Here is a 14,344-nt window from a genome sequence, read left to right as displayed (position 1 = left end):
TGCTAACAGTCCTTTGCTGGGATGCTATTTAAGAAAAATGTATAATGTAGAAATAAAACAAAAACACTGAAAAATATAGAGGGGATTTTTTAAAGAAATATTTAAAATTGAGGGAAACTCAAATCAGCTTTTCCAGGTGAAAGTTATTTTTAAAAGAAAGGCAATTTACAGCTGCAAAGTGTTACTGAAGCAATAGCAACAAAATGGACCCCATTTGGGCCTCAACACAGTCTTAAAAAAAGGGAGCACAATTTTGGCCAAAATTGTTTAAACAAAAATGTACATTGCTAGATTTCTCATGTGCAAAATGATTGCATTTGAGCATGCAAAATGGTAAATAGGTGATTGAGGCCACGATTTATGTGTATAATTGTAGTTTGTATACATAAAATAATTTTGCAGAAATCTAGGCAATAAAAATGTAGTGGACTTGAAAGTGGAGAGGACAGAGGAGGACTGATGTGGTCTCATTTCTTGGAATAATAGAATTATTTGACAGGTTTCAGAATAGCAGCCGTGTTAGTCTGTATCCGCAAAAAGAACAGGAGTACTTGTGGCACCTTAGAGACTAACAAATTTATTAGAGCATAAGCTTTCGTGGACTACAGCCCATGCATCCGAAGAAGTCTCTAAGGTGCCACAAGTACTCCTGTTTTTTTTGAGAATTATTTGAGTGTGGCTGATTCTGGATTCCCTAGAAGTTGGGAGCTGGAAATTAGGAAGGTTGTAATTTTGGTAGGTCTGACTCATTAAAAATGGGATTCAGGCAGTGTTCTGCTTACGGACAAGGGATATACTGGAGGAAAAAGAATTGTAAATTTGCTATCAAACTGGAGTCCAAGATTTCTTGCCTTGGGACTATGGTTAATATTAGACATAAGACAAACAAATCTTAGATTTTGAGGCATTTTTGTTTAAATATACAAAACTCTGGAATCCACAGATCAGGCATCCTAAATGTGGTTCATTCCTATTTTTATTAATTAATTTTCATTCTAATTTTCTAATAGTCTTCTTCTTTGCATGACTTAAAAAAAACAGCAGTGTTAAATATCCAAGTCTAGGTTGGCAATCCAATTAATAGCTTCAGATGACACAGATCATAGATAAACTACTGGAATATGTTCATGTGGGACATTGACTGATGAGATGTTCTGTAGTTTGAGGTCCATTTCTTCAGTCACAAATATGATTGTGTCTCAGTCCCCTTTATGGACAGAGTAGTTGCGTCTGTCATGTGGCTGCAATTCAAAGTGAACCATGTTTTGTGTGGGAGTGAAAAGCCACTGGGTTTTTCAGATGGTTCCTTGATGAGGTGTTTCTTTGGGATGTTGGAATCCTTTCACTTTTTCTGCCATTAATTTGTTCAGCGAAGTTGCAGACTTAACAGAAATAGACATAATTTTCTGATAGTGTTCACAATGTACTAGACATTTTCCAAAATGAAAAGAAGACATGGTCTGTGCCCAAAGGAGCTTGCAACCTAAAAACAGACAAAGAAGAGTAGGGGAAAGAGGAAGAACTTATTAGGAGAGTGTTCAAGATGGTGCTTAGCCACGTCTTGTTCATATAGGGTTCTATTTGTCATAGTTCTTGCATCCACTACTCCAAACAATGAATAAATTAGACTCAATTATTCCTCGAATTGGTCAATGTAAGTCAGCTAGTTTCCCTGCAGGTGTCCCAGTGGTAGTGGATCTTCTTGAAGGACTTGAGTGCAGAGATGATAGAGGCCTTGTGGATGAGTTCAAGAAAGGCATTTCATGCTCAGAGGTGGTGTGGGAAAAGGCATGGAGATGTGTAAGTGATAAACTGACAAATGGGTAGTTAAGGCTAGCACCATTAGCAGGGGTTGAGAAGGGACAATTATGCAGGATTTTAAAGACATTGACAAGAAACTTGATGTGTGAAGCAGATTATGTGTGTATGTAAGCCAGGTGTGTGAGGGGAGGGAGTGGTATGGTTGGAATGGTTGGCAAGGAAGGTAGAGCTGACTGGAACATTTTCAACCAACCATTTCTTCCCCCCCCCACCCCCCATTGAAATATGTTTTTTCATCAAAGCCAAAACATTTAGGGGGGACATATTGATTTTGTTGAATTTTTCACTGGGAAGGTTTCTGCAGTGCAGGGTGGACTCCCCAGTCACTTCCAGAGAGACAGAGAAAGCTAGAGAGAGAGAGAGAGACCCAAATCGAAAACCTGATTAAAAATGGATATTTAGACACAATTTCATTTTCTGAAAATATTTTAAAGATGTTGGTTTTGTTCCAGCACAGAATGAAAACAAATTTTGGAACCTCGGAGATTGTAATGAATTGTTGTTCTCCAGCCAGCTCTACAGGAGGATGACATTGTTGTCAGAAAAGCCTAATTAAAAATGGAGTCAGGAGTTGAGTATTTGACCCAAATCACAAGAGCCTACCTTAATTGTTCTGGCAGCGTGTCCCACCTAGACCTTAACCACTCATTCTAATCTAAGATATAAGGTTGGTAACAGTGTTTTATGTCAACATTTTTATGGCTGACTTAGAACAACGCTTCCTCAGCTCTCGTCCCCTAGTGCCCCTCCTCTACTTGCGCTACATTGATGACATCTTCGTCATATGGACTCACGGAAAGGAGGCCCTTGAAGAATTCCACCTGGACTTCAACAATTTCCACCCCACCATCAACCTCAGCCTGGACCAGTCCACACAAGAGATCCACTTCCTGGACACTACAGTGCAAATAAGTGATGGTCACATAAACACCACCCTATACCGGAAACCTACTGAACGCTATACATACCTACATGCCTCCAGCTTCTCTCCAAGACACATCACACGATCCATTGTCTACAGCCAAGCCCTAAGATACAACCGAATATGCTCCAACCCCTCAGACAGAGACAAACACCTACAAGATCTTTATCAAGCATTCTTAAAACTACAATACCCACCTGGGGAAGTGAGGAAACAGATTGACAGAGCAAGACAGGTACCCAGAAATCACCTACTACAGGACAGGCCCAACAAGGACAATAACAGAACACCACTGGCCATCACATACAGCCCCCAGCTAAAACCTCTCCAGCACATTATCCACGATCTACAACCTATCCTGGAAAATGATCCCTCACTCTCACAGACCTTGGGAGGCAGGCCAGTCCTCGCTTACAGACAACCCCCAACCTGAAGCAAATACTCACCAGCAACTACACACCACACCTCAGAAACACCAACCCAGGAACCAATCCCTGTAGCAAACCTCGTTGTCTACTCTGTCCCCATATCTACTCTGGCGACACCATCAGAGGACCCAACCACATCAGCCACACCATCAAGGGCTCATTCACCTGCACATCTACTAATGTTATATATGCCATCATGTGCCAGCAATGCCCCTCTCCCATGTACACTGGCCAAACCGGACAGTCCCTCCGCAAAAGAATAAATGGACACAAATTGGACATCAGGAATGGTAACATACAAAAGCCAGTAAGTGAACACTTCAATCTCCCTGGTCATTCTATTATAGATTTAAAAGTCACTATCATTGAACAAAAAAACTTCAGAAACAGACTTCAAAGAGAAACAGCAGAACTAAAATTCATTTGCAAATTTAACACCATTAATCTGGGCTTGAATAGGGACTGGAGTGGCTGGCTCATTACAGAAGCAGCTTTTCCTCTCCTGGAATTGACACCTCCTCATCTATTATTGGGAGTGGACTACATCCACCCTGATTGAATTGGCCCTGTCAACACTGGTTCTTCACTTGCGAAGTAACTCCCTGCTCTCTATGTGTCAGTATATAATGCTTGCATCTGTAACTTTCACTCTATGTATCTGAAGAAGTGAGGTTTTTACCCACGAAAGCTTATGCCCAAATAAATCTTTTAGTCTTTAAGGTGCCACCAGACTCGTTGTTGTTTTTGTAGATACAGACTAACACGGCTACCCCCTGATACTTGACAGTGTTTTATGTGAACAATGTACTACTGGGTTTGTGCTTGTATTAGCAGAACTGGATTTTTCAGAATTTTGCACTATGACATTATTCTCTTTACTGAAAGGCTTTAATGGTGGTGACATAGTCATTGCATATTACATACATATTCATCCAGCAGGTAACGTATTCATTCATCTTGTGTTGTTGTTTTTTTTTAAAAAAGACCTAGACTGATTTTTTTCACACTGAAAGTTATGAAGGCCCAGCTCCTGAAAGGCATTTAGGTGCTTAACTCTCATTAAAATTAATTTGAGTTTCTGTGAGAATCTAGGCTCAAATTCATATTTGAGCAGCTGAATGGAAGTGGTCTGATTTTCACAAAGTATTGAGCAGCTGCAGTCCTGTTGATTTTAATGGGATTTCAGGGGGTTCAGTGGTTCTGAAAATCAGATTACTTTTAAGTAGAGGCCCAAAATGGATTTAGGAGCATGATTTTAGGCACCCAGATCTCAACATTTTAGTCATGTTCCTCTGAGCATAACAGGACCTAAGGTATATAAAGGGATGCATTTTAACGGTAAAAAAATCTTATTTAATATATTTTTGTTCTTTATTTACCTCGAATATATTCATTCCTCTGAGTAGTCAAGAATCTGCTAATAATCCTAGAACAATACACGTTGTGTTACTCCTGTGTAATCCGCTTCTAAATTTAAAATTGGGAAGGGACGCCCTCTAGAGGTAAAATTACAAAGAAGTTGACGATAATAGAAACTAACTCTCTTGACTGGAATTGTGTAGTAAGGCTGATGTCCTGTGGAGTTTTCCTTCATTTTAATTACTTTGCTAAACAGGAAACGAGCAACCATTGACCTGAATACATAATAAAATAACGTCATCAAAAAGTAAGTCTTATGCTTTTAAAAGACAAGTTACAAAAGGGAAATGCTCAAGTGCACTGCCAGATATGCTGCTGCCAGATACGTTCTGCCTCAGTGATACGGTTGCATTTGTCGTAGCTGAATGTAGCTTTATAAACCCCCTTCAATAGGCTGAAATTACTGTTATAAATTCTCCTCTCCTTTTGCAGCCTATTTACTTTGAATGCAGGAACCCTCAGCATTCATGTACAACAAAATATAACGGCCAAACTTAATTTCACTGGAGCTTCACCAGAGCTGAATTTGCCCCAGCTGGTTGAATTTAACTTATTTGTAATTCTAACATGTTTTGTATTTGTTATACATACCGCCTAAATCGAACGTACGACCAATGTAACCCAAGAGACCAGCTACATATAATGCACAGAACCCATCTCACTTCGGTTTTTGTATTTACATTAAAATGTTATTGATTTTCGTTTTACAGCAATTTCATGGTGTGCTCTCACCATGAGGTTTTGTTTCAAAACTCCATTACAATACAGTGGACATTTTTAAGGACTCGGGACAGAGATGCTATGTTTGCCTTTATAGTAATGTTTGTGATTAAAAGAATAACGGGAGTATCCGTTCGATCTGTTGTGTAATGACACGAGAACGTCCTGTGACACTTACCTTACCCTGATCATTCCCAGATGTCTAGCAGCAAAACAGCAACCCCTTTTTATAACGTTAAACAACTGAAATGAATCAGTTACATGGTGGTCCGTCCTAGGGCCCCCATGGAAGGAAGCTGGTTCTCCGCTAGCAGTACTGACACCTACGGGCTAGGGATCTATGGCTCCGTGAACACGAGGTAAGGCAGCTATAGTGGTGAAGTAAAGGCGTGAGAGGCAAGGCATGACATTAACTGAAAAAGTGCTTGAGCGCACAAAACCCGGATCGCTTCTGTCAGGGCCGGTTCCAGGGTTTTTGCCGCCCCAAGCGGCGGGGGGAAAAGGGGGAAAAAAAAAAAAAAAGCTGCGATCGCGATCTGCGGCGGCAATTCGGCCGCCGGATAGCTGGACGTGGCCCTGGCTTCTGTACCGCTGACAGTAGAGCTCAGCATAGATGTTCTGGCTGTTACACTGATTAACAACCTTCTATTACAGGTCGATGTTTAAATAAATATTTGATTTTGCAGCAGGAAATATGGCATGTGTATGCGTATATAAATGCGACAGGAACCCTTCAGCATGTAGCGGCAGCAATAAATCCAATGCAAAACCTTTAAATTATATTTTTCCTATCTAAATCCGAGTATCCTTTGAATGAAAACACACTGTGAATGTTTTTGCTACACTACTTGGCTTATTAATGATAATTACCTATGAGTCATTAAAAAAGCATCGCAAGCCCGGTGATTTTCTTAGCTATGTTAATCAAATCATGGGTATTTTAGCTTGTAATTTAGGATTTCAGTAATGGTGTTTGCCAGAATTTGCGACAAGATACCTTCGATCAGGAAAACAAAAACATCACTGGAAAAACTCCATCGTAATGGGGCCTTCCTTTGCATTTTACTGGCTTACTTGTCATTCCTGCAAGGGCTGGTAAATTTCCTTTTCTGCGTAATGAATTGCCTTACAAGCCGATCGGCTCTGCTGGGCACGGCAGAATCTGCACCAAGCCCTTGGCAGCAGGGCTGAATGACCGGGGCTCACTCCGGAGCGCGAGTTCAGCACCCGCGCCCCTTGGACAGCGACCTGAGCTCCCCAGCGCCGCCCAGCGCAGCGCCAAGCGATCGGCACCCACCCAGCCCCGGCTGCGGAGGGGCGGCAAGCCCGAAAAGCCGGGGATGGTGGCTGTGCTTTTGCAAAGGAGGGCGCGAGGCGCTGCCGCTCAGGCGTGAGCCGGCTCCTCCAGCCCGGATCGCTGGGGGAAGATGATCGCCGCCCTGCAGCGGATGCCCGGGGGGAGGATGGAGACGCCAGACCCGTCGCGGTGCCTGACTCACCGGGAACGGCGATGCTGAGGCTTTGCTAAGGGACGGCTGCCCGCCAATGGGCCACGGCTTAAAGCCTTTTTCTCTGCGTGTGGGGAGCGGGGGAACCGCTGAACACCCCGAGGTACCATGGAGGCGGGGCAGCCCTCTCCGTCCTGGGGCGCAGAGAGCGGGGCGATTTCGCCTCTTTAAACAAGGGCCCGGCTCTGGTGAGATCCGCGGGATCCAGCGCTGCGCCTTCGGTGCCAGGATGGTGAGTGGCGCTTGGGTCCTTTCCACCCCCGGCCCCATGGGGGGATTCCCCGCGAGCCGCCAGCCTGCCCTGTGCGTGGCGGGGAAGCTTAGGGGGTGTCTGTGAAAGGGCAGATCCGGCATTTAGCCTCTCGCTAAGGGCCCGCCACTGATGGGTCTGAGCCAGGTTCCCCAGCGATCGGTTCCCCCCGCCAGGTCTGCTGCGCGGTTACACGCCGGAGCGCAGGAACAGCTGTGGCAGTGGCTAAAGATCTCCCATCCCACCTACAGGCCAGATCCAACCGAAATCAAACGAAAGGCTCCTCGTCACTGCAGTGGGTATCAGATCAGAGCCTTAAGGGGCCGAGAGCTAGAGCGTAATTGCAGAGTAAACCCACTGTTCTAGACAAACCCTGCCCTGTAAATGTCCCATTACGACCCCCCACTTTCAGAGCGCGGTGTGGGCTGAAACTTGGCGCACAAAGGTGTGGGGGAGAAGGCAATTTGTGATAGGAATTTGTATTAGTGTCCAACGCTGCATTTCTACCATCCCTAAACCTCAGAGATGGTGTAATCTAACTATCACAGATGGACAGTTAGAGCAGGTCCCTCGAAAAGAGTGACGGGCACTTTATTAAGGTTATAAAGTTATTCATTGGGCAAGACGCAAATGTCTGCCTGGATGTCCCATGGACTGCATATTAACCACTGATAGGCTACCTAACTGTTATAGGGAATAGTGTCAAACAGAGTAGCTTCTGTGGATTTACAAGTTTTCTTGGGCTGAATGTATGTGATCCTAACTTTGACAGCTTAAAGAATATATATCTTCTTTAAACGTGTGTTTCCATGACAAGCCCTATTTTGATCATTCTGGTGAATATCACGCATTTTACCAAATCCAGAAATGATGTTTTTTTCCATTGAACTGCACAGCAGCAATGAAGTACTCCACTGCTATGTCAAGTACAGAGATAGGGGCTGCAGCCTGGAAGCAAGTTAAATTCCCATTGACTTCCCTGCAGGTTTTGCCCGCTGTATAATGATAATACTGAAGAAATGCAGGATCAGACCTTCATTGTGAACATTTAAAAATGTGGCAGAAATCCTTACTGAGGACTTTCCTTTTCTTCTAAGTAAATTCTGATATTAAAATAGTGATTTCAGATTGTATATAGCAGCAGTGGGGTTGGAGGGCTGACAGGGCCCTCCAGTCCCCATTCTCACACCAACTCACCACAGGCCTACACCAAACCCCATGCCTGTCACAGGTGGGTTTAACATTGATGTCAGTGGATCATGCCCATGTGAATGTGGGTAAGTCCCCAATTTGCAAAAGCTGCCCCTAACTTCGGGTAATTATTGCTGTTTTGATACTATTTATCTGTATAACTTAATGTTTACTCACCTTTTTCAACCACTGTGACCTCCATTTTATATGTACCTAGAAAATACACACACAATAGTTGAGCCAACAGTGGGCCAATCTTGCTTTCTGTTACAGTGATGTAAATCTGCACTAACTCCATGGGAATGAATGTGGATTGACATCAGAGCAGATTTTTGCCTGCTTTTGCCTGTTTTCTAATCTATAAAACAGGAATAAGAATTTTTCTTACCGTAATTTTTTTTTAAATGTACAGATAAATAATACAAAACTTTGCAAAAGACTTAATAACGTTGGTTGAAAGGCACTAAATGAGTGCAGAGTGTTATTTACTATTTTGTATTATATTATTACAGTGGAATTTAAAATATTATAGACTTGCATGATTCAAGGGCACTTTTGTAAATAATTTTTCCATATTCCTATATTTATTTCTGCAGTATGGATTTATAAACACATGCCTGAAGTCTTTGGTGGTTGAAAAATATGGTGAAGAAACATGGGAAAAATTAAGGTAACTCATTCCTAAGAAATTGAATAAATTAAGAGAAAGTATAATAAGGAACATAGTACCACAGAATACCAATCTCTCACTGTTGAATGAATGCTGAAGTATTCATTATTCAGTAAGCAATTATTAAAATTACCTATTAAGTCAAAGTCAAGGCATTTACACTGCAACATTTTATCCTAGGACATTAATTACTTCATTTATTAGACCAAATAATGAAGGATGACATTTTGTCTGAGGGACATGTGGGCAATAGACACACTGGTTCATTGTATCGTTATTGAAAAGTAATTACCGTATGCTGAATAGAAGCCACCCTTATTTTGAAGTCAATTTCATCTTGGAGCCTCAGGGAAAAGTAATTAAATGTAATAGAAAACATTGATTTTGCTCTCTCTTGTTTTTTAGGTTTTTTTTTTAAACTTGAAAAGCTTTATGGAATTTTACATAATATAAAGAAATAAAAATAAAGCAAATGTAGATACCAAGTGATCCAGGTCCCGATCCAAAGTCCATTGGAACCAATGGAAAGATTCCCATTGACTTAAATAGGTTTTGGTTCAGGCCCTCAGGGAACCAGGAATAGATCAGAATGTGCCACAATGTACAGTAAACCAATGGAACAGAAGCAAAAGCAGTAATGTCATCTGTACAGTGCCTAACACAATGGGGCACTAATACTAGGTTGGGGTTCATAGGCACTACAGTAATAAATAATAGGATCAGCCTTGAACAACATACATCCTGATTCAGCCAATCACTTAGGCACGTATTTAAGTCTCACCAATGTCAATGTGACTTCTCACATGAGCAAAGGTTGCAGGTTTGAGCCTTAAGTTTAGATTCTGTCCTCAACAGGTACTCATCTATCTAGTTAATATTAATGAAGGGAAGGGTCGTTCTCAGGTACCACAGTGAGGGGTGCAAATAGGAGAACTGTGACTAACGGATACCAATGGGGTCTTAAACGTGTTCTGTTTAGAATGATATTGCAACATGAATCTCATTTTTGTTACAGAATCCAGGCAGGAGTTCAGGACACATTTCTGACGTTTGAAGTTTACAAAGATGAGATCACAATGCAGCTAATTGACAAAGCCTGCAAAATGTTAGGTATGTCAATGCAATACAAAACAATACCTGGGCCCAAGCCTCTGAGGATCTTGTGCCCCAGATAAGTCAATGGGAGTTTTCCAAATGAGTTCAACTGGAGTATTACTGGGCTTTTTATAAACCAGGGACTAAGCTGATCTTGGGTTATACCTGCTTGTGCTGGAGCAGGGTCGGAGTTGGGAAGTTCCTCCAGAAGGCAGCTGCACCAACCTCATGATTAAAAGTGCTTGGAGCAGGTCACTGTTTGGAGCTCCCAAAAGGGGTAATGTTAGTTAGGACTAATTGACCAGACACCCTCCACTAGTGGGAGCTCTTACAGGGCCCTGAACTCAGTTTAAGACTATCCTCCCCATCTACCCTTTTGGGGGAAGGCTATAGTAAAAACATTGCTTGCCTTTCTCACAAGAAGTTCACTGCAGCCCCAGGGCTCAGGGAGGTGCAGTTTTCATCTGCAGGCACCAATGGGGAGAATCGAGTCAGAGAACAGTATTAAGAATTAATATTGAAAATATTAGAATTTTAGACAGGTACTGGAGATGACTTTTTTTGTTTTCTATTTTAGACGATGGGACAGCTAGAGAAAATACATGTTTTTCCATTTCTAACAGTCATATAACATTTTTTTTCAATTTTTCTTTAAAAATAATATACAATAAAGATGCATAATACATAGCCATGGCTTTTGCTGCTATTTGGAGATCAACACATTTCAAAAGACTGATCAAGTTAGACTTGTGGGTTGGGATATTTGGGTGTAGCATGGTTGATTTGCACTGCGCAGCCATCAGCTTCTGACCATACAACCAACTTATTAAGCCCCGGATGGAAGAACAGCTCAGTGAAAGGAGGATATTCTGGTTGCATAGGGGCTCCTACGCCACCCCTTTCCTGTTACATATGGGGTCATGGCTGAGGGAAAGGGGGCAAGATGGGATGCTCCTATGCTACCCTGATCCCCCATCTGTGGTTTCAGCTCCTTGGGGCTAACAGCTAGAGTGAGTTAGAGCTGCTCTCAAGATGCTCCCAGTTAAGCCCAGGAATGGGGCCTGCACACAAGACCCCAGGGTAGGGAGAGTACAAAGGACAGCTCTGTTCCACCTCTGTACCTCCACCTCCCCTGACCTGTCCTGTGTGTAACACACACATTTCTTAACATTCCCTACCTTTTCTACACACATTTTGCATTTATTATTAGTCCATTTCTCAGCACTGTTAGAACTCTCACATCTGTCATGTTAATTAATTAAGGTATCTTTATTTTGCCAGATGTTCCCCCTGATATGGTTCTGAAGCAGTTTGGAGAGTTTTTCTTTGAATTTTGCAAACGGTCAGGCTATGACCATATGCTGAGAACATTGGGTGGAAATCTCTACGAGTTCATCGAGAACTTGGATGCATTACATAGTTACCTGTCTCTTTCTTATCAGGCAAGTTGAAGTAAGAACTACTGAGCAGACATGGATGTACCCTGCCAGGGTTTACACACTGACATGTCAACAAAATACTGTACTACAACCGTCCCTCTTGTGCACTGAAATTAATTATTCTGATGCACTAGTGGGGAAAGAAGTCAGTTATTCAAAGTTATCCTTAATACTAGATGTAAATTTATTCAATACTTTGAATCAAATCAAAGGTATAGTTTCCTTCCAACATAAAGATCTTTCATTTCTGATAAATGCAAATGAAACGACATCAGCATTATAAAATATAACTATTTATTTTGATAAGATACAAAGTGCTTTTCTAGAGCTTGCTATTGCACTAGTGTCCCTTATGATAGAGGATATTTAACTATTATTATTGTTTTCAGGAGATGAATGCACCTTCTTTTAGGGTAGAAAAGAATGAAGATGGGTCAATGCATTTGCATTACTACTCAGATAGAAGAGGTCTGTGCCATATTGTTCCAGGTAATAATGCAGTTGTGCTAGTAATGCATTACATCTATAGACTTATACATTGGCAGCTATTCTTTGCTTAGTTTTCACAAGTTCTCTGGACGAGAATTGACAGCCCGACAGAATTTTGATTGACTTTAAAGTATTTTACTGTTATGGTTTAATTTTCAGAGCTACTGAGCATTTGCAGCTTTCATTGACTTCAGTGGGGTTTGGGGGTGCACTGCATGGCAATTCTGAAAAGAGGCCATTAATGTCTGTCCTGCCAGAGCATTTCTAAAACACACAGATTTTTATGGTGGAAGAAGTTGAAACAGCTGATGTGCATTATGGAGTCCACTTTTGTGCTAGTTCTCTATATCTCATATCCCTAAAATCATTAAAATGGAGTATGAGGAGAGGTGTTAAAAACACATCTTGGAGACATCCTGCAATAAATATCCAGGCAAAACTGCCATTGGACTCAATTCAGCACTAGGCCCTCCATTAGCATTTGCAAGAATCCATAGCTTCACTCAGAAACTGATCCATGTGAACATTGAGAGAATCACTATATTTCACAATTATATTTGTGCTATGATAAAATAGATCCCCACTCTTAACCTCTAGATGATTAAGTGAAGCCCCTTCAAAGGAACTTGTAATCTCAAATGGGAATCAAAGCTTCTCCCTTTATGAATACCCATTGCCTTTTGATATTTCAGAATGCATAGCGAATTGACACTTCACTGGACTCTAGAAATGCAGAGTGATTTTTCAGATCATTGTCACTGTAGAATACTGCACTCAACCACCACATATTCTTAAGTACAAATTGAAGCAATAATAATGCATGTTGATGCAATGTCTTGTGTCAAGAGAGAAAATGCCCCTTGACTACATAATCAAGGTCATACTGTGAAAAACGTTATTCAAAATAAAAAGGAAGAATCATAGCAAAACTCTATCATCTGTCTAAATATACATATTAGAAAATAGCTGCAGTGTGTTTTACAAAGGAAAACAGTTTGTACATGCATGACAATCTCCTAGATTGAGACTGGCCTGCACAGGACAGTAAGAGGACTAAAGCCTCAAAGCACCCCACAACCCAGCAATACGGGACTTGTTTGGATCTTGAATCTAGGCATGGAGTGAAAGGGGGGTGGGAGACCAGGGCCTTCTAGCCCCATACTGCTCTCCTGGGGCCATATGGGCGAGGATGAGGCAAGGCGATGGGGAGGATGCCTCCCCTGCACCCTCCATGGCCCAGCCAGCAGAGTGCAGTGTCTGATGAAGAGCCAAAGCAGCAAACAATGCAAACTACCCCTCTTCCCCCTCCACTCCCCACATCAAATGGGAGCTCTGGAGGGATTACAAATCAGAGAGGTGTCTCTGAGTCTCAATTCCTTCTCAGCCTGCTGCTTAAGGTGGTGCAGCTACAAACCCCTTTTTACTTATGGCTCAGTCTAAAGGCTCATTTCAGTCCTTAGAGAATTTTTCAGATTCTACAGATCTTCTGCACTAACTTGGTTGGCTATGTCGATAGTTAAATATGTCTCATAACATCCCAAGGTGTATGTCGCATCAAAGCTGGTGTAAATCGCCCTTGCGCTGTATAAAATTAGTGGGGGTTGGCTGATTTACACCAGCGGAGGATTTAGCCCAAAACGTACACATTAGTGTAACTAGTCTTAGATGACATATGATGAATGAATTCATATGTCACATATGATGAATGAATTCATCATATGTCATCTTGCACTTCTGATTTTTTATATATAAACACTCAAAACTGCATAAGTCAGCTATAAATGCTTGAGTTAGTACACAGCATTGCACAAATATTTGTTATAATGGAAGGTTTTAGTTCGCTACAGAATTTTGTCTTTTATTCCCTTTCAGGAATCATTGGTGCAGCAGCCCTGGATTTTTTCAACACTGAAATTTCAATGGAAATAGTCAATCAAACAGAGGAGGAAGAAAGAACTGGGAAAAAAGAACATATAGTTTTCCTTGTCACTCAAAAACCTGTTTTTTCATACAAAAAGAGAAATAAATTCTCTTCCTCACCACAATACATTGCTGACTCTGGAAGGCGAATTGAGAAACAACTGAATAAAGAGGTATTTTGATGTTCCTCCTATAAATAAATGTCAGGGAAATAAATATCTTTCATTAATAAATACTGTACTTGGGATTTTTTTACCCAAAATATTTTAGATGAATCTGCTGTTACCATTTAAGGCTCCCATCCTGCAAGTTATGTAGACAGATCCCATTGACACCACAGAATAATCTGCAGGATTGGGTCCTGCAGGTCCAATCTCCAATTTACTGAATGCCTTCAGTTCCCATTAAAGTCCATAGGAAATGAAATATTTTAAGAAGTAGTAAGGATGGCTAATCATTACACAGTTCCAGA

General features: G+C 41.5%; 1 protein-coding gene across 1 annotated transcript in view; it reads left to right on the top strand.

Moving 5' to 3' along the window:
- The first annotated feature begins 6,458 nt into the window (after positions 1–6,458).
- The window catches only part of LOC101952801 (guanylate cyclase soluble subunit beta-2-like), a 29,953-nt gene continuing 22,067 nt past the window's right edge, over positions 6,459–14,344 (top strand). Inside the window, exons 1-6 of the mRNA XM_065558020.1 lie at positions 6,459–7,050; positions 8,856–8,929; positions 9,945–10,039; positions 11,306–11,466; positions 11,853–11,952; positions 13,825–14,045. Of these exons, the coding sequence (XP_065414092.1) occupies positions 6,856–7,050; positions 8,856–8,929; positions 9,945–10,039; positions 11,306–11,466; positions 11,853–11,952; positions 13,825–14,045 (846 nt within the window). The 5' untranslated portion in view covers positions 6,459–6,855. The remainder of the gene's footprint in view (positions 7,051–8,855; positions 8,930–9,944; positions 10,040–11,305; positions 11,467–11,852; positions 11,953–13,824; positions 14,046–14,344) is intronic.

Source organism: Chrysemys picta, chromosome 9, assembly GCF_011386835.1.
Source record: "Chrysemys picta bellii isolate R12L10 chromosome 9, ASM1138683v2, whole genome shotgun sequence".
Lineage (NCBI taxonomy): Eukaryota > Metazoa > Chordata > Testudines > Emydidae > Chrysemys > Chrysemys picta.
Note: the sequence above shows the minus strand (reverse complement) of the source record. Positions and strands in the feature narration are given on the sequence as shown.